General features: G+C 42.3%; 1 protein-coding gene across 3 annotated transcripts in view; it reads right to left on the bottom strand.

Moving 5' to 3' along the window:
- Positions 1-2,308: 2,308 nt before the first annotated feature.
- Positions 2,309-21,739, bottom strand: part of ARIH1 (ariadne RBR E3 ubiquitin protein ligase 1) — an 84,330-nt gene continuing 64,899 nt past the window's right edge. For 2 of the 3 annotated variants that reach the window (XM_053717312.1, XM_053717313.1), the window contains 3 exons: positions 11,958-12,225; positions 9,599-9,711; positions 2,309-3,289 (listed from right to left, as the gene is read on the bottom strand). In XM_053717312.1, the coding sequence (XP_053573287.1) occupies positions 3,205-3,289; positions 9,599-9,711; positions 11,958-12,225 (466 nt within the window). In that variant the 3' untranslated portion in view covers positions 2,309-3,204. The remainder of the gene's footprint in view (positions 3,290-9,598; positions 9,712-11,957; positions 12,226-21,739) is intronic. The other variant, XM_053717314.1, reaches the window with a different exon arrangement.

Here is a 21,739-nt window from a genome sequence, read left to right as displayed (position 1 = left end):
ATGCACATAAGTGAGCCAATCACATGAAGCAAATATGTGCAGCCACCAATCAGAAGCTACTTAGCCTATCTAGATATGCTTTTCAGGAAGGAATAGTAAGAGAATGAAGCAAATTAGAAAGTTGTTAAAAATGATATTCCTTATCTGAATCATGAAAGAAAAACTTTGGATTTAATGTCCCTTTAAACCCATTTAATTACATTAGCTTACATCTCAGGATGTATAACCCCTATATATTATGGCACTTGCTAAAGCAATTTACTTATGGTTTCTATTATGTTTAAATGTACATTAGAGTATTTTGCATACCTTACTAAACATGGAAACCCTTATACGCGTTTACCTGGTCTTCTTTGCAATGGCCAGAAGCCACACAAAGAACATTGTGCCTACAAATAACAGTAGCATTGCTAAATAAACAGAACATTTTATACAACAACCACATACTCAAGTAGGGCGAGGTGAGCTGCTGCTCTTCTGTGAAAGCTACAAAGGCATCTGAAATTAGTTCAATTATATAAAATGTAGGCAATCTAAACACTGAATGTACATTTTTTTTTCTTCTTTTTTACTTTTATGGATCTCTGAGGAAGTGCACCTTCTGTGTTGGTATGGCCTTGGTTATGATTGGAATAGTTTCACATGTCTACAATAAATACTTTGACTTTTTAATGGCAACTTGCTTTGATGTCTGCATACTTTATGTTGGGGTGCCCAAATATTTTGAGAATGATTTAGTTTGTAATTTAATATCACTATAAATGAACACCAAGCAATACTTACTTACCAGATGAGTCTTTCCATGTAGATACTGGTTTTTATGTTCACTTAACTGCCAAAGTTGCAAAGTATATACAGTGCTCACATGGTTAAAAGGACACTGCAGTGTAATTTATTTTTACTCTTAATGGGTTCCCAAAAACATGGTTATACCCGCTGCATGGCATTAAATGTATTGGAAATTGCAATTAAAAGAGCTGCTAAACTTCATTTAAATATGAAGTGAAAAACAATGAAAACATACAAATTACCTTATTTCATGTTTTTGCAATTTGCATCTCAAAGCCCACTGATATGGGTGTTTAAGTGCACCATGATATACACATTTTATTGCCAGATCATAGTGCGTACATTTACATATTCTTGGTTACGTAAACCACTTTCGCTCGTGTCTTTCACTGCCTAGGTTCGTGTGCATGTGACAATGGAAAAGCAGTCAACATCTATTTACAGTTTCACTTGGCACTGCAATTTATTCCATTTGTACACATAGAACCAGCATATTAGAACATTCCTGCAGTGCTAGTAATGCAACCATGCTCTACTGACCATGGAAACAAATGGCTTGGTAAAAGTTAAGTCCTTTATCACAATAATATTAAAAACACGTACAGCATGACATGGTAAAAGCACGTTCAGGTAACAAAATCTGCAGTCACAGACATGTTTTGAGCTTAGCTAGCACGCCTTATATGTTTTTAATAAAGAACTTAACTTTTTTCAAGCTATTTAGATTACTTGTTTAGATCAGCATACTACGTGTGAAGGTGGTCACACCATCCCGGAGGCTATAACCTTGTGAGCAATTTAGCTGATGGGATGTTAAAAATAGACTGCTGGATGCTTTTGTAATTTTCTGTTGATAATTCCTGCCATCTTATTCTTTAGCAAACATATATTTGATTGCGATAAGATAGTGGTCTCCATATGATCCTGGGGGACAGGGAAAGAAGTGAAACCTTAAAAAAGCTGCATACAAGCTGTTTAGTTTAACATCTATATGACAATTACTGTTTTACCCTGTATTTTTTTTTTTTTTTTTTTTAATACCACTACTCACAATAAAAATGACAGTACCTATGTAGCCTTTGCGCATAAAAAGAAACAGAACAAAGGATAGTGGTTTCCATGAGACAGCTATTTCAAATATAAAAATAAACCCAAAAGAGCAATTTCCTATACATATAATATTCTGCAGTTGATATAACAAGTCATTTTACAGTACAGTGTCCCTTTAAAAAAAAAAAACATTTTGGAAAGATAAGTAATTCTAAACACTAAAAGCTCAGTCAAGTATACAATGCTAGATTAAGGTAGCATGTATCTGCTGACTATTCACCTTTACCGAAAATGCCCTAACTCATAAAATCATTGTTCTCCAAGAATACAGCCTTTAACATAGTACAAAACAAATTACTGTCATGAGCCCATGCTACAATGTGTACTTGGGTAATGTACCCACTCGTAAACATTCTTTCCCTTTATACTGTCTCAAAGGAATAAATAGCACAGTCAGGACCAGCAAATCTTCAAGAAAGAATAAATATTTTTTTTCTGTTTTGTACTTAAACATGATGCAAACACCGTGCTTCCCGCCTCCTCCCTGCTCATGCAGATGCACTATTTACAAGTTTGAAAAATACTGCTGTCTTCTGTTCATTTTAATTGTTTTGTTTTTAAAAGTCATGTACAAAGCTATTTTGTCAACTTTTTTTGTCTTCTGTTTTCTTCCATCAGTATTTCTTAGTTCCATCTTTTGAAAGCTGATCAACGCCAACCAAGGTTAAAAGAAATGCTAGGGGAGTTGTTGGAGGGTAGTTTAACAGTAAAATAAACGGCCAGAAACTATGAAGTGGAAGCAGGGTTAAACATTTCATGAAAAGGGAAGAAAGTGAAGTTTTTTAAATAAATAAAAAGAAAATAAAATGAACCAAACAAAAAGCATGAGCAGGCCACTGAAAATGTGCTTAAGAGACGCAGTTGATGATCTAGTAAGGTAAAAAAAAAAATCTCCATTTCATAGGGACGGGTATACCAGAATAAGATATAAAAGCAGAAGTTTTGAGAAAACGTTTTTTCAAGTAGCAGAGGGGCTGCACTTGAATAAACTCCCTGGCAAGTCAAAGAAGTCAGCAACGCATTGTAAAATTGTCAATGCAATAAGCAATGCCTTGCTGTACACTATCTGCCTACAATACTGTCAAACAATGTCCTCTAACTGCTCTCCTTTTATTAGAACAATATAATTTACTTAAACTTTAACAAAAAAAAAGGAAGGGGAAAAAAAAGCCCTGGCAGAGCAGAAGAGATTTGACAGAAAGAGGGAAGAAAGATGGCTGAATGTATGGGGAGGCGGCCTTGGTGGGTAGAGCTGCATTTAATGGGATATTGAAATCTAGTGTCAGATAGTGCCACAACGTGGGCTCAGTCCTCAATATATTCCCACAAGTCCTTCTCATAACCTTCGTGCACATGAAGCAGCAGAACCCGCCTCCTGCTCTCGCAGTATCTGGCAAAAGAAAAGCAAGAGAAAAAAAATAATAATTAGGTAATATGCAAATATATATTCTGATTATGGTGAGAAAAACAAAATGTATGCTTACCTGATAAATGTATTTCTTTCTTGACACGGAGAGTCCACGAATCATCTAATTACTATTGGGAATATAACTCCTGGCCAGCAGGAGGCGGCAAAGAGCACTACAGCAAAGCTGTTAAATATCACCTCCCTTCCCTCCAACCCGTCATTCGACCGAAGTAAAGGAGAGAAAGGAAGCAACAAGGTGCAGAGGTTCCTGAGGTTTAGAATACAACAAAAACTGTCTTAAAAAAACAGGGCGGGCCGTGGACTTACCGTGTCAAGAAAGATAAATTTATCAGGTAAGCATAAATTTTGTTTTATTTCTAATGACACGGTGAGTCCACGGATCATCTAATTACTATTATGAATCAATACCCAAGCTAGAGGACACAGATGATAAGGGAGGGACAAGACAGGGAACCTAAACGGAAGGCACCGCTGCTTGAAGAACCTTTCTCCCAAAAGAAGCCTCAGCTGAGGCAAAAGTATAAAATTTATAGAATTTATAATTAGTGTGTAGAGAGGACCAAGTTGCAGCCTTGCAAATCTGTTCCACAGAAGCTTCATTTTTGAATGCATAGGAAGAGGAAACAGCCCTCGTAGTTTCATACGCCAGGCGACTTATACTCTTCAGCCACAAAGAAAGAGAAGTAGCCGTAGCTTTCTGACCCTTACGTTTTCCAGAGAAAACAACAAACAGCCGAAGACTGATGAAAATCCTTAGTCGTAAATAGTATTTCAACGCACCACATCTAGGTTGTGAAGCAGACGCTCCTTATGAGAAGAAGGGTTAGGACACAAAGGAGGAACAACAATTTCTTGATTAATGTTCCTATCCGAAACCACCTTAGGAAGGAACCCTAACTTACACAGAACTACCTTATCAGAATGAAAAATAAAATAAGGGGAATCACACTGCAACGCCGAGAGTTCTGAGACTCTGCGGGAGGAAGAAGTTGCACCAAGAAACTTTCCGAGATAATAAATTAATATCTAAGGAAGGCATAGGCTCAAACGGAGCCTGTTGAAGAACTTTAAGAACAAGGTTAAGACTCCAAGGAGGAGTAACAGGTTTGAACACAGGCCCGATTCTGACCAAGGCCTGACAAAAAGATTGCACGTCTGGTACATCCGCCAGACGTTTATGCAACAAAATAGACAAGGCAGATATTTGACCCTTCAAAGTACTCGCAGATAAACCCTTCTCTAGACTCTCTTGGAGAAAGGACAAAATTCTAGGAATCCAAACTCCACTCCAAGAGAAGCCTTTGGATTCACACCAATGCAGATATTTACGCCATATCTTATAGTAAATCTTTCTAGTCACAGGCTTACGAGCCTGAATCATGGTCTCAATGACCGAAAAACCACGCTTAGATAAAATTAAGCGTTCAATCTCCAAGCAGTCAGCTTCAAAGAAACTAGATTTGGGTGAAGGAAGGGCCCTTGAAGTAGAAGGTCCTTCCTCAATGGAAGTCTCCCCGGTGGAAGAGATGATATCTCCACTAAGTCTGCATATCAGATCCTGCGAGGCCACGCCGGTGCAATGTAGAATCAAGCTGGAAAACACTTCCGGATGGAGTTCCCACTCCCCCAGGTGAAAGGTCTGTCTGCTCAGAAAATTTGCTTCCCCATTGTCCACTCCTGGAATGTGGACAGCAGATAGACAGCAGTTATGGGTCTCCGCCCACTGAATAATCTTGGCTACCTCTATCATGGCCAAGGAACTCAGAGTTCCTCCCTGATAGTTGATGTAAGCCACTGAAGTTATGTTGTCCGACTGGAACCTGATAAACTGGGCTGAAGCTGAGGCCAGGCAAGCATTAAAGGATGCCCTCAGCTCTAGAATGTTTATGGGGAGAACAGACTCCTCCCGAGTCCATGTCCCCTGAGCCTTTAGAGAGTCCCAGACTGCTTCCCATCCCAGCAGGCTGGCGTCCGTTGTCACAATCACCCAGGTGGGTCTGCGGAAGCAGGTTCCCTGGGAGAGATGTTCCTGAGACAACCACCAAAGAAGAGAATCTCTTGTCGCCTGATCCAGATGTAATCACGGAGACAGATCCGCATAATCTCTGTTCCATTGTCTGAGCATGCATAACTGCAGAGGTCTGAGGTGGAAACGGGCAAACGGAATGATGTCCATGACAGCTAACATCAGACCGATTACCTCCATACATTGAGCCACTGACGGCCGAGGAGAGGACTGAAGCGCCCGACAAGAATCGAAGATCTTTGATTTTCTGATCTCTGTCAGAAATATTTTCTTTGATAGCGAATCTATTATGGTTCCCAAGAACACTACCCTTGTAGCTGGAATTAAGGAACTCTTTCGCAAATTCACCTTAAATTCGTGAGAGCGCAGAAAGGATAACATCTCCGTGTGGGAGTAAACTTGTTGAAAGGATGGCGGCTGAACCAGAATGTTGCCCAAATAAGGTGCCACTGCAATGCCCCGCAACTGGAGCACAGCCAACAGAGATCCCAGGAATTTTGAAAAAATTCTGGGAGCTGTGGCAAGGCCGAATGGAAGAGCCACAAACTGGAAGTGTTTGTCTAGAAATGCGAACCTCAGAAACATGTGATGATCCCTGTGGATGGGAACATGCAGGTACACATCCTTTAAATCTACTGTTGTCATGAATTGACCCTCTTGAACCAAGGGATGAATGGAACAAATAGTTTCCATCTTGAAGGACGGTACTCTGAGGAACTTTTTTAGACTTTTGAGGTCTGGAATTGGTCTGAGAGTTCCTTCTTTTTTGGGAACCACAAACAGATTGGAGTAAAATCCCAGACCCTGTTCCTGCATTGGAACATGAACTATCACTCTCAGGTCGGAAAGGTCTCAAACACAGTGTAAGAACGCCTCTCTTTTTATATGGTCAACAGATAATCTTGAGAGCAGAAACCTGCCCCTGGGAGGAAAGGTCTTGAACTCTAGTTTGTATCCCTGGGACACGATGTCCACCACCCAGAGATCCTGAACATCCTGAACCCAAGCCAGAGCAAAGAAGGAAAGTCTGCCCCCCACAAAATCCGGTCCCGGATTGTGGGCAGACCCTTCATGCTGACTTTGAGTCAGTAGCAGGCTTCTTAGAATGCTTACCCTTGTTCCATGACTGGTTGGTCCTCCAGGAAAGCTTGGACTGTTCCTGCTTTGAGAGGAAGGCTTACCCTTACTTAATTACGGACGTCCCTTCTGCTTTTTCCTGAGGGAGGAAATGACCCTTACCTCCCGTAACGTCAGAAAAAATTTCAGCCAAGCCCGGCCCAAACAAGGTCTTACCCTTGTAGGGAATCGCAAAAAGCTTAGACTTAGACGACACATCCACAGATCACGATTTCAACCATAAAGCTCTGCGGGCCAGTACTGCAAAACCAGAAATCTTTCCTCCCAACTTAACCTGTAGGGAAGCATCGGTAATAAAGGAATTGGCCAACTTAAGAGCCTTGATCCTATCCTGGATGTCCTCAAGGGGAGTATCTGAATAGATTCAGACAAGGCATCAAACCAGTAAGCCACCGCACTGGTGACGGTAGCAATACACACCGCAGGTTGCCATTGCAAACCCTGGTGTACATACATATTTTGTAGTAACCCTTAGGATCCTTAAAAGGAACAGCAATCCTCTATGGGAATAGTGGTTCTCTTAGCCAAAGTGGAAATTGCCCCTTCCACCTTGTGGACCGTCTGCCAAGACTCCTTGATAGAGTCAGCTATTGGAAACATCTTAAAAATTGGGGATGGAGAAAAAGAGATACCAGGTCTCTCCCATTCCTGAGCAATAATCTCTGTAGCCCGGTCTGGTACCGGAAAGACCTCCACCGTGGAAGGAACGTCAAAGTATTTGTTTAACTTACTCGACTTCTTAGGATTAACCACGACAGTCAGGTCGGAGTCGTCCAGAGTGAACAAACCTCCTTAAGCAACAACCGGAGGTGTTCTAGCTTAAACCTGAAGGATACTACTTCAGCGTCAGTAGAAGTAATTACACTGAGTCTGAGACTTCACCCTCAGATGCTACCAAAGTATCTTCCTCCTCTGACTTCTGGGAGGAAAAATTTGGAATAGCCACGACTGTGTCAGAAACCTCTCTCACCGATTCCTCTTGCGCTTTCCCTGTAGCATGGTAAAAGCAGACAGCGCATCAGTTACCACAGAGGATATGTGGGTAGCAATGTCATGCAAGGTAACCCCAAATGGAGTTTGAGAGGAAACGCAGGGCACTGCATGTGTGGACGATAATGTTTGAGACACTTAAGGAGAAAGCTGCGGCATATCTTGGACAGGGGTTCCCTGAACAACATCCGCCTTAGCTAATGATGGCTCAGATTCAAAAAGTCTATCCCTGTAATGTTCTTTCAATATGAGGGACAAAATGGAATTGGGGGTTCCACATTAGAGTCAAAAAACACAAGCCAGATGTAACATTTTGCAGGGCCTTTTGATTCATCTTTACTCAATTTATAAACAAAATAAACTCAACAGCTTTATTTAAGTTTGAAAATATTAAATACCAAAAAAACGTTACTGTCACTTTAAATTTTAAAAGTAAAAATAATTTTTCTTTTATTCCTTGACTACCACAAAAACAGCAGTGTACAATAACCCTCACCTCAGCACTCCTTGATGAGGTGCCTACCTGTCCCCCTGTAAATCGGATTCCTCAAACTACGATCCGGACTTAAGTCTAGCTGCTCAAAAAGGGCTACGTAACAATTGTCACCGATTCCTTTAAGCAGAGACGCAGTAACACACTCCGGACCAGAAATAACATGAAAAGCTCTGGAAAGGCGCGCCTATTTGTGGGCATAATCCAACTAGAAAGAAGCCGGTCACCATTATTATTAATGCCAGAGCCGTTGCTTCCCATAGTAAAAACACACTGACTCTGTCCCCGAAGAACCGGAATGAAAACCGGAACAATAACCATTTCTGAGCCTTCAGAACTGGAACAATAAAATAAGTCTGAGCCTCTCTCCAAAAGACTATATGTCACCAGTGCCTGCACACACTGCCTACTAAAATCCCATTAACCCCAAATAAGATTTTTAGTGTCCCAAAATCAGGCTTAACTGAAAAAGTGCCACATTCATCAAGAAAATTAAATTAGGCACTTACCTGAAGAACAATCTGCCCGGAAGCAGGGCAGCTCACATGGTATGAGAGGTCCTCTACCTCACATGGACCAGTGGGAAAAATAAGAAAGACTGAATAATCTTAGTCAGGATTTCCAGATAGGGCAGCAACAATTTTTTGGGAGGCGCAGTGAGGATTATACCCCACAAGTTCTCAACTGCTTAAAAGCCACTACTGCTCTACTGAAGAGACTGACATGGGCTACGGCTAAACCCCTGGAGGAAGCAGGACAATCTTGCTCTGCTTCAAAATAAAAAAATCTTGATTAGATGTCTGAAAAAAAGATTATTCAAACTTTACCACCTCCTTGCTTTTAATGTAGGTAAAGAGAATGACTGGGGTTGGAGGGAAGGGAGGTGATATTTAACAGCTTTGCTGGGTGCTCTTTGCCTCCTCCTGCTGGCCAGGAGTGATATTCCCAATAGTAATTAGATGATCCGTGGACTCACCGTGTCATTAGAAAGAAAAATAGATTTGCTGACAGAGGGCAAACAAAAAAAGGAGTTACAGGTAAGGACAGCCAATGAATTTGATGGCAACTGATATTAAAAGAACATGAAATCCAAAATGTTTCTTTCACAATTATAAAGGACATTCCAATTTACTTCTATTTTCTTTATTTCTTCAGATATCCTTTGTTGAAGAAATAGCAATGCACATGGGTGAGTCAATCACATGAGGTATCTATGCGAGCCTATTTAAATATGCTTTCAACAAAGGATATATCAAGAGAATGAAGCAAATACGATAATAGAAGTAAATTGGAAAGTTGTTTAAAATCACATGCTCCTAAATCATGAAAGAAAGAAAAAAAAATAGTTTCATGTCCCTTTAAAGCCAGTTAAATGTGGGGTGGGTGTGGGCATTAAGCCTGATTTGGTTAGTAGCAAATTTTTAGTTAGGATATGAAATGGTAGGATGAGAGATGAGAATGATTTAAAAAACAAAAACACAGAACTGGACGCTTTTAATATTACACACAGAGGGAAAGCACTAAATAATACAGTGGGTTCTTTTGCTCAGGGACAAATTATGCAAACTAATATGCACTTTCAGACAACAAGTGAGTTATATCATATGTGTGCTTTAATTCCTACCTGTACTTGTCTTGCACTTTTTGCTTGATATCTTGCAGTGAATCCTGGGAAATGTCCCTTTCCAGATATCCAGACAAAACCTCTGTTGCATTCTCTAAATCTGCTTGGTTATTCTAAAATTTGAAAGAAAAGAAAAAGTTGGCTCCATCATTATAAATATCTATCCACACTCTAAAGCAGTGGTTCCCAAAGTGGGCGGTAATTCCCTCCTGGGGGGGTGATTCTTGAGGGGGCACTAATAGGCATAAGAAATGGAAGGGGGCACTGGGATTAACATAGCGGGCGCTAGTGGAATGGAGTGTAAGATTATACTATTTGACCCCCCCGTATAATTATCGAATTTCTAATGCTTTATCCTAAATGTGCAAAGCAAAACAACTTTCTAGCTTTGTGTTTGAAGTCTTATTGCTCTTTGCCTTCAAAGCTTTTTCTTCTATGATAGTTAAGGTTAATCAACCTCACTGCAATAAATTACAGTCCCTTGTACTGTAGACCAGCATTTTTTATTTTGTCAGCTCTGTACATATTATTAACATTAACTGCACAGTTTAGAATCATTGTGTGGTAACAGGCAGCAAGGGCCTGTTGATTGCCTGAGTAGCTTTGTACACAGTCAACAATCTAAGGTTTTTATGTCTTCTGTCATCAGAAATAATCTGGTGGTGCACTACACAATGGTAAGAAGAATACTCTTTCTATAAATTATGATTTATTGGTGCAGTAGTACAACTATTTTCCAAGCATACAAATCAATTCCAGCTGCTATCCGACTATGGAAATGTAAGACACCCGCTAAATGACATGAAACCAGAGATTGGGAAATTGGTATTACTTCATTAAGCCCATCCATCAGTTTTTGATAAGTGATGCAATTACTAAATGTGGTTTCTAGAAAAAAAAGTTGGTATCAGAATATTGTGTGTACAATGTTAAATGTGCTGCAATGCCCGATGGACAAGGTCCGCCTTGTCCGTCCATGCTTTAATAACTGGGGCCTTCAGTCTGAATATTACTTTAATGGGTATGGAGGTGCTTATGGTGACTTTATACAACCAAGGGACCAGTGACCTGAAAAAGTTTGGGAACCATTGCTCTAAAGTAATATGTATATTTTTAAAACATTGATAAAACATACTTATTAACGTGACATTCTACTCCAGAATTTTTATTGTTTACAAAGATAGATAATCCCTTTATCAACCATTCTCCAGTTTTGCATAACCAACACGGTAATATTAATACACTTTTTACCTCTGATTACCTTATATCTAAGCCTCCGTCAAAAGAACGGAAATAAGGGGCAGTCTGCAGATTTGCATTTTAACCAGTAAATATAAAAAGAGAGAGATGCACTCAGCTGAGACAGAACAAAAGCTAGAAAAACATCCGTGCCTGTTCATTTTAGGGTGCCACTCAGGGTGCATACTCTTTTAGCACACTATGCCCCTTCACAGAGAAAAAATAACCTGTAGCTTATCAGTCTGACCCTGCCCAATGACAGTCCAGCACTGAAATATCAGGCAATTCTTCTCTGAACAAGAGAAACAACAACCCTAGACGATCGTTTCGGCCTTCTGTGGGCCTCGTCAGTGAGGTGCAAGGAGTCCACGTCTGGTTTCCCCTTTTACTCTTAGGGAGACCCAAGAGCAATTTGCATAAATATAAAAACAGTCCAGCACCGAAATACCAGGCAATTCTTCTCTGAACAAGAGAAACAACAATCCCAGACGATGGTTTCTTGCATTTTAACCAATCAGTGCTGACTCATACATAACTCTACGGGAGTGAGCACAATGTGATATATATATATATATATATATATATATATGGCACACGTGAACTAACACTGTCTAGCTGTGAAAATGCACTGAGAAAAGAGGCGGACATCAAGGGCTTAGAAATTAGCATATGAGCCCACCTAGGTTTAGCTTTCAACTAAGAATACCAAAAGAACAAAGCAAATTTGATGATAAAAGTAAATTGGAAAGTTGTTAAAAATTGTATGCCCTATCTGAATCATGAAAGTTCAATTTTGACTAGAGTGTCCCTTAAGATCTTAGGGCGAGTATTAATTTGGTAATATTTCTGGATCCAAAACATAAAAACAAACCATGTAGATAATCATATGCATACAAATCCTATCACAACCATTTTCATTATACTATTTGATCCACTGACTACAGGGACGGCCCAAGGCACAAAATAAACTAGCAGCTCAAATATATTTAAAGTTTAAATATTACAAATCCCTCAACTCCATATGATAAAAATATAGCTAATTTTCTGCCCTGAGAAAACCGTTAATAGAAACATTTTTTATTTATCCTTTTTTAATTATTACTGAAAAACAGCTGCTCACCTCAAAAATTATGGACTGGTTATTCTTTTTGAGGTAGAATGCGAAGACATAGGTGTACATTAGTGTGGAGCGACACTGGCAGAGCACATCTACTGCCTTCTTCAGAAACTGCACTTCAATCCAAGACATGTTGTGCTGCTGCATCTCTTCCATTTTCTGCTTGACCTGGGCGTAAAGCTTGTGCTCGAATCGCAGGCTCTGCATATGATTCATGTAGCGGTTGCAGTAGAATAGGTACCTCTGTAAGGCCGCTCTGGATCGCTGTGTCAGTACATGGCAGAAACAAAAAGAAAACTAGTGATCGGCTCAGGTTTCAGCTGCTAGAACTACAAGGGTAACCAAACTGAATACAAATTAAGAACAAGAACATCTTTACATTTATCACAAGAGCAGTAAAGATAATAAAACAAAATTTAAGCTTACCTGATAAATTATTTTCTTTCCTGGCATGGAGAGTCCACAAATCCATTTAATTACTAGTGGGAATTCAACTCCTGGCCACCAGGTGGAGGCAAAGAAAACTACAGAAAGCTGTTAAAGGGACACTGAACCCAATTTTTTTCTATCATGATTCAGATAAAGCATGCAATTTTAAGCAACTTTCTAATTTACTCCTATTATCAAATTCTTTTCATTCTCTTGGTATCTTTATTTGAAATGCAAGAATGTAAGTTTAGATGCCGGCCCATTTTTGGTGAACACACTGTGTTGTTCTTGTTGATTGGTGGGTAAATTCACCTACCAATAAACAAGTGCTTTCCATGGTTCTGAACCAAAAAAATAGCTTAGATGCCTTTTTCAAATAAAGAAAACAAGAGAATGAAGAAAAATTGATAATAGGAGTAAATTAGAAAGTTGTTTAAAATTGCATGCTCTATCTGAATCACGAAAGAAACAATTTGGGTTCAGTGTCCCTTTAAGTATCACTCCTACTTCCCATAAACCACCAGTCATTCAGCTGAAGAAATATGGAAAGAGAAGATGACACAAGGGTATAGAGTTGCCCAAGTTTTGAAAAATACACAAAAAAAGTCTTAAAATTAAATCAAGGGTGGGTCGTGGACTCTCCATGCCAGGAAAGAAAATAATTTATCAGGAAAGCATAAATTTTGTTATCTTTCCAATGGCATGGAGAGTCCACAAATCTATTCAATTACTAGTGGGAACCAATAACCAAGCAAGAGGACACAGATTCTCTCAGGAGGTTATAGTCCACCTATCTCATAAACCAACAATAATAAAACTTCTCAAGTAGAAGAAGTGGCCTTCAGATGCTTACGTTTCCCATAGAATACAGCAAAAAAAAAAAAGAGAAAGAAAAAAAGGGCAGGAGATTGCTGAAAATCTCCATTTGCTTGTAGATAGAACATCAGAGCACGCACAACATCCAAATTATACAAAAGACGGTCCTTCTGAAAAGAAGGATTAGGAAAAAACTTAATGACAATTTACTGATATTAAGGTCCGACACCCCCTAGGAAGAAATCCCCAGAAGGTATGAAGGATCTCTTATATCCGCATCAAAAGTAAGGTAAGGAGGGATGGAAGTTATAAAAAAAGGGGAGGAATGAAAAAAAAAAAACAGATTTGCATCAGAAAAAGTATGAACGCCATACTTTATGGAAATCTAGCGAGTAACAGGTATACAAGCTTGAACCATAGAATCATTTATTCTCTCAGAAAAAAACACGGACTAGCCAATACTAGGCGTTCAATCTCCAAGCAGACAGCTTCAGAGAATCTAGGTTTGGATGAAGGAAAGAACCCTGAAGTATAAGGTCCTTTCCTCAAAGGCCACTTCGACGAGGGAAAGGACAACAACATTACCAGGTCCACAAACCAGTTTCTGCGAGGCCGAGCTAGAGCATTATAAGCATTATAAGAGACCTGTTCCAGAAAGCTGCTGGCTTTCACCCGAGAATAGAGGGCAAACGGAGGAAAAGGAAGACTAGACCGAAGTCCCATGGAACCGCCCAAGCACCTATTAGAACTGCTTGAGGATCCCTAGATCTTGATTGTACCTAAGAAGTCTGGAGATTAGACAAGAAGCCATCAGGTCCAACTCCGGAACACACCACCTGAGGGTTACATGGAGAATACTCTTCCAACACCCCTAGAAGATAAGTCAGTCTGCTCAAGAAATCCGCTTCCCAGAGTCAACCCTTGGGATGAGGAAGGCAGAAAAAAAATAATTGTTAGACTCCGCCCATTGGATCTCAACTCTAGAATATTTATTTGGAGAACGGACGCCTCCTGATCAAAATCCCTGAGCTCTAAAGTAAAAACACACTGCTCTCCAGCCCGAAAGGCTGGCTTCATAATCTCCCAAAATGTCTCAGGAAGCATGTGCCCTGGAACAGATTATACTGAGAAGCCACCAGGACATAGAATCTCTTGTCCTGATGTTTAAGATTACACTCTGAAAGAGGTCGGAGAGGTCTCCGTTCCAAAGTCTGAGCCTTCATCTCATATATTTGAAACTGAAGATATCTCAGATGGAAAAGAACAAAACTGAATAATATCCATGGAAACCACCATGAAACAAATTATTTCCATACACATAGTCCCTGAAGGACGGACAGAGGACTGAAGAGAAGAGATCCTCCTACCTCAGCCTCCCAAGTAGCTTGGATTACAGGCAAATGTCGTCGTGCCCGGTATTCTCTGACCTCCGTCAAGAAAATGTACATGGTGAACGAATCTATGATCGTCAGATGGGACACAAACCCACAATGCCTGGCTTAGGAGGCCAGTGCCTTAACCCTTAGGCCACAGGATCTGTACCCTAGTATATGGTACCAATGAACTCCATTCCCCGATTACCCTTCCTTCCCAAGAGAAAGAAGAATCTGAAAGGGATCTAGCTAAATGAAAAGACGGGGCCTAAACCAAGATATCATCTAGGCACAAAGCCAAGACAATTCCTTGAGATCTAGCCACAGCCAGAAGAGCCCTTTAGAACCTTTTTTAAAGATTCTAGGGGCAGAGGAAAGCTGAAAGGACTACAAATAGGAAGAGTATGTCCAGAAAGGCAAACCGCAGGAATTAGAAATGTTCCCTAAACCATGAGAACCGATGACACTACTGAATTAAAAAAATAAGATTGTAACACCTACAAACAGCTTGCACACACACATTCAAGGTGCAAAAAGCAGCAGCTGATCATCCACTTAATAAGCAGGCAAGCTAACCACTTTAGGCACAATATCTCATATGGGATTCCTACCACACCTGTCAGTCCCAGGCAGTCTCCTATCCAGATACTGACCTATCAAAATAGATAAGAAGAGAAGAACCCATTAAAGTCCTAAGATCACTTATTTAAGACCCAAGACAAAATATATGACCCTTTATTACTGCAGAAAAACAAATTATGCTTACCTGATAATTTAATTTCCATCTGTGGGAGGAGAGTCCACTGCTTTATTCATTACTTATGGGAATTCAGAACCTAGCCACCAGGAGGAAACAAAGACACCCCCAGCCAAAGCCTTAAATACCTCCCCCACTACCCTCATCCCCCAGTCATTCTGCCAAGGGAACAAGGAACAGTAGGAGAAATATCAGGGTATAAATGGTGCCAGAAGATTAAAATAAAATAAGTCCGCCCTCCGGAGAACGCGCGGGTGCAGTGGACTCTCCTCCCACAGATGAAAATGAAATTATCAGGTAAACACAATTTATGTTTTCCATCTTAATGGGAGGAGAGTCCACTGCTTCATTCATCACTTGTGGCAACAAATACCCAAGCTCTAGAGGACACTGAATGGGGAAAAAAAAAACAGGAGGGTAAAGGAGGCGGACCCTAAACTGAGGGCACCACAGCCTGCAGAACCTTTCTCCCAAAAACTGCTTCTGCTGAAGCAAAAACATAAAATGTATACAATTTTGCAAAAGTATGTATGCAAGGATGACCAGGTGGCCGCCTTACAAATCTGCTCTATAGAAGCCTCATTCTTAAAGGCCCAAGAAAATGCCACAGCTCTAGTCGAGTGAGCCATAATCCTCTGCGGAGGCTTGTGTCCCGCTGTCTCATATGCCAGACGGATCATACTCCTTAACCAAAAGGAAAAAGCAGTTGCAGAGGCCCTTTGCCCCCTGCGCCTTCCAGAATACACAACAAATAAGGACGACGTCTGTCTGAACTCCTTTGTGACTCGAAGATAAAACTTCAAGGCCCGAACCACATCCAGATTATGAAGTAACCTCTCCTTCGTAGAAGGGGGGGTTAGGGAATAAGGAAGGAACTACTATTTCCTTATTAATGTTACGACTCAACACTACCTTGGGGAGGAGTCCCAAACCAGTGCGAAGAACAGCCTTATCAGCATGAAAAACTAAGTAGAGAGGCTCACATTGTAAGGCCGCCAGCTCAGAGAGACTCTGCGTGCCGATGCAATAGCCAATAACAACAGGGCCTTCCATGAGAGAATCTTAATGTCAAGGGCATGCATAGGCTCACACGGAGCCCTCTGTAAAACCTTAAGAACCAAGTTTAAGCTCCAAGGAGGAGTCGAAATCCTGAAGACCGGTCTGATCCTAACCAGTGCCTGAACAAAGGACTGAATGTCAGGAAGCTCCGCAAGCTTCTTGTGCAACAGTACAGATAAAGCAGAGATCTGTCCCCTTAGGGAAATGGCGGCAAGACCCTTATCTAGACCGTCCTGAAGAAAGGCCAAAATCCTGGATACCCTGACTTTATGCCAAGGGTATCCTCGTTCCTCATACCAGGACAAGTAGGTCCTCCACACTTTGTGGTAGATGCGTCTAGTGACCGGCTTCCTGGCCTGAACGAGAGTGTCAATCATTCTCTCGGAAAATCCTCTCTTGGCTAAGACTGGGCGTTCAATCTCCACGCAGTTAGCCTAAGAGACTCGCGATTTTGATGTTGAAAAGGAACTTGAACTAGTAGATCCTTGAGCCAAGATAACTTCCATGGTGGATATGACGACATCGCCACTAGATCCACAAACCACGTCCTCCGCGGCTACGACGGAGCAATCAGACTAGACGAAGCTTGTTCCTGCTTGATGCGGGCCACTACTCGAGGTAGAAGAAGCAACTGTGGAAATATGTAAATTAGGTTGAAGTCCCAGGGTAACGCCAAGGCGTCTATCAGTTCCGCCTGGGGATCACTGGATTGCGACCCCCATCTGGGTAGCTTGCAATTGAGTCTGGACGCCATGAGATCTATTTCCGGCGTCCCCTATCTGCTGCAGATCTCCGCAAACATCTCGGGGTGGAGAGACCATTCCCCTGGATGAAACGTCTGTCTGCTCACAAAATCCGCTTCCCAGTTGTCCACACCCGGAATGTGGATCGATGAGAGCGAACAATTGTGAGTCTCTGCCCATTCCAGAATTCAAGATACTTCCCTCATTGCTAAGGAGCTTCTTGTCCCCCCCCTGATGGTTTTTGTAAGCCACCGAGGTAATGTTGTCCAATTGGAATCTGATGAATTGGGACGACCCCAGAGGGGGCCAAGCCGTCAGAGCTTTTAATATTGCTTGAAGTTGCAAAATATTTATGGGTAGACTTGATTCCTCTCGAGTCCATCTGCCCTGTGCCTTTCTGGCACCCCAAACATGAATTGCCCCTCTTGAACCAGGGGCAAAATTTACCTGATCGTCTCCATCTTGAACGATGGGACTGACAAAAACTTGTTTAGGACTAGAATTGGACGAAACGTGCACTCTTCCTTTGGGACCACAAAAAGGTTTGAATAATACCCAAGACCTCTTTCTGCCGAAGGAACTGGGACGATTACCCAGAGAGATGAGAGATCCCTCACACACCCCAGGAAGGCGTCTCTTTTCTGGTCTTGAAGAGTCTGGGCGGATACGATTTGAAACCTATCCTGTACCCCTGGGCGACGACCTCCAGGACCCAAGAGCCTTTAACGTCTCCCCTCCAGGCCCCCGCAAAAAGTGATAGTCTGCCCCCTACCTGGTCCAAGGAAGGGTCGGAGGCCGCCCCTTCATGCCGACTGACTTGGCTGGCTTCTTTTTCTGCTTGCACTTGTTCCAAGAGTTTGCTGGCTTCCAAGATCCCTTGGATTGCTCAGATTTTGCGGAAGGCTGCTGGCGCTGAGATATGTCCGCATGAAAGGGATGAAAAGTAGATCCCTTAGGTTTGGCTTTCTTATCCTGAGGTAAGAAGGCACCCTTGCCACCTGTGACTGTAGATATGATAGAATTCAGGCCCGGGTCAAACAAAAACCTTCCACTTGAATGGTAGGGAAAGCAAGCGAGACTTAGACGTCATGTCAGCAGACCATGGATTTTAGCCACAGAGCTCTGCGAGCTAAAATAGAAAACCCTGATGTCTTAGCATTCAGGCAAATAATCTGCATGTTAGCATCACAAATGAATGAATGAGCTACCCTTAGGGCTTTAATTCGAACCAGAATCTCAGAGGGGAGTCTCCACCTCGACCATTGCTGATAGTGTGTCACACCAGTAGGTAGCCACACCAGCCACTGCAGCGACTGCCACCGCCGGTTGGAAAACGAACCCCGTCAGTTGGAACATCTTCCGCAACATGGACTCCATCTTTTTATCCATGGTTTCCTTAAAAGAGGAGCTATCCTCAAGCGGAACGGTTGATCTCTTAGCGAGCGTGGAGATAGCACCATCCACCTTAGGGACGGTTCCCCACAGTTCAAGCTGCGTGTCTGGAACGGGGAAAAGCTTCCTAAAAAGGAGACGAGGGAGTAAAGGGGGAACCCAGTTTCTCCCATTCATTCTTAATGTTTGCCATTTTGATAGGAACCGGGAAGGCCTGGGGCACTACCCTGTCCTTGTAAACCCTATCTAGTTAAGGGATCGAAGGTTCCTCCAGGAGTTTCGGTTCCAGAACCTCCAGCGTAGCAAGCACTTCCTTCAGCAGAAAGCGCAAATGCTCCATTTGAAATTTAGTTCCTCCACAGACAGAGGCCTAGATGTAGCCAATTCCAACCCATAAGCGACATCCTCTGATAAGTCAGAGTCGTCCTTCTCAGTGGATAATCTGTCAGACATCCAGCGGAGTCGAAGACCCCTGAGACGGATAGCAGTGCAGTACCTTCCGCATAGGACAAGGCATAGCATTTATTGCCGCAGAAACCGCCGTCTGCAACTGATCAGCGAAGTCTGGAAGCCAAAGGACCCCTCCCACGGGAGGATTAGTAGTGCCCTGGGGAACTGCTTGTGTAATCGGAGATGACTGTAGAGAACGCACCTCGCAGGGCGGAAAACCCTCAGAGGTGGACGGCTCATTCGTACTAAATACTTTAGTCTTTTTTTGATATAGCAATATTGTCAAAGCATGTGGAACAGAGTTGTGTCGGCGGGTCGACCGGAACCTCCTCACAGTCTACACAGGAAATAGGTTTAGATAAAGAGGTAGTATCCTCTAACAGAGTCATCCATAGCTTGCGCCTTTATTACGGACTTGATCAAATTATTAAATGGCCCCTTTATATCCCAATGGCAGGAGCACTCACCACCTCCTATGACCCGGACTACAAGAAACAGCTTTCGTCTCTTCCGAACGCAGGTCGAGAAAGAGGAAGTTAAAGAGGCCACACCCGGTCACATGGAGTGCCATGCAGGACCACCCCTGCACTCGAGAAACGCGCCACAAAAAGCCTGCCTCATCTCTCTCTAACTGTTCCACACTGACAGAGCCTCATCTCACACAAGTGCAGCAGAAACATAAATAATATTATGCATAATAAAATTCCCCCTTGTTCCATAACCCCCTTCCAAATGTATTACCCTAGATTTTATACAGATATATATAATGAAATGATCTTACCAGAATCAACGCCGTGGAACAGGAACACGGCCCTTCAAGTCTGACAGGTTAGTAGCTTTGCTCCTGACATGGACTTGAGAGAAGAAAGGCAGGCAGCGAAACGCGTCATATTATCTCACAGTTGAGATTTCAAATGATTGATTATATACCCATAGCTAGGAGAGGAAGCAATAGGGAGCTACTCCTTAAGAGGCGTGAAGCCTTTTGGGTAGATAAATTGGAGTAATTAATTCCCAAAGGTATGAATAGGGAAATTGATCTGAGTGTATTTGCATAAAGGCTTATCTCTGGGATAATTGGAATATTGTTATATGATAAATTTATACATTGTCTTTGATTGAATCTGTAGATTAGAACTGCTGTATTCCTTATCTGTGTAGAAAGTGTTTTTATTTAAGTAAAAAGTTTTTAAAAAAAGAAAAGAACAATAAAGGTGTAGACCACTAGGGGTCAGTATACATGAAGGTGAACTACTAAAATGTACTGAGAGTGTTAATTAAGGAGGTGTGGTCTCACCTGTGTATAGGTATTTAAGGGCAGTAATGTTTGTATACACTGCATGAACATGAGTAAGGGTTTTTGACCCAAAATGTTCTGTTTTTACTTTTTGCTACCCATGTGAATGGAATAAAAGAAGGTTTAGGAGACTAAAAGTGTTGCTGCTGTGTTCTTGCATTCTGATATTGTCTTGGGGTAGTGGCAGTTAACCCCTCACAGCATGCACGCACCTTGGGACATCTATGCTGGATATTAGCTCTATTAGTGAAAAGTCCAGGGACAGAGTCCCCCCACCCCCTTGAACGAGAGGGAGGAACACCCCCAGCCACCTCGAAAGGATGTGACCAGAAACATGGGCAGAGTCCCAAAAGAACAAGAGGAACACCGAACCCAGAAATCCAATCCCAAGGGCATCTCCATCCCTGAACCAGGGACAACTAGGAATACACCCCCAGAGACAAAAGTCCCCCAAGGGAAGACGGAGGACAAGGGAAACCTTGCCCCCCCAGACACAAAAACTCAACATAAAAGTCAAAACGAACCCCAAACGAGTCAGCCCCCAAAGGAGTAGAGACTACCCGAGGTAGCAATCTTTGGACCCCACAACAGATACGGGTGGGGAAGCTATCAGGACAAAGTGACCCTTACCAAGGCACTACACAGGAATGCTGATGCAAGGTCAGAATAACGGACCCCAAAGGAAGTCCAGAACACATTCCCGCACAGAAAACAAAGGCCCCGAGCAGCCATAAGAAGGGGACCAGGATCTCTAAAGAGAAAAAGGACCCCTTCCAGACGCCACCCGAACACCAGAGGGAAAAACCGGGACAAATATAGACAGAGCTATACCAACACCACCCGGAACCCCAGCCCAATCCCAGATCCACGAATAAACCTGAAGAAGAGGACCACGACCAAAATTCCGGTCCAAAAAAAACAAAAAACGGAAACTCTAGCAAAACCCTAAGAAAAGGACCGCAAAAAAACGCAGAACCTTTCTCCAGGCGATAGAACCCACGACACAGAGCTAAACTCCGCGACATTCCGAAACTAGGGTCCCACGTCCGTGCCCAACCCTAAGAGGGTGGATAAAATTCTGGAAAAAAACAGAACCGAAACAAGGCAACCCCAATAAAACCGGGTTCCAGCTATAAGAGACCTCCAGCAGCGAACCAGGCCCCCGCGTGGCAAGTCACAGGCTAGCCACCCCACAGCACCGCTGCCGGATCACCGAGAATGCAGGCATGATCCCGCTATGTCTTTCATACCATCAAAGGCTGCACCGCTAATCCATGAAGAGGATCCATTAAAAGCAGAACGAAACGAGGTCCAGAAACCCTAGGAGTCTAAACCACCCAAAGGGTAGTAAGAAGACCAAGCACCCAGAATAGTGTGGCACACCCAATCTCTCCCGGTATGCGGACCCGAAGGTCCTGATGTAGATGTATAGTGTAGTTTGTGAAAACAAACAATAAAACAAAACACTC

Source organism: Bombina bombina, chromosome 6 (assembly GCF_027579735.1).
Source record: "Bombina bombina isolate aBomBom1 chromosome 6, aBomBom1.pri, whole genome shotgun sequence".
In the NCBI taxonomy this organism is placed as follows: Eukaryota; Metazoa; Chordata; class Amphibia; order Anura; family Bombinatoridae; genus Bombina; species Bombina bombina.
Note: the sequence above shows the minus strand (reverse complement) of the source record. Positions and strands in the feature narration are given on the sequence as shown.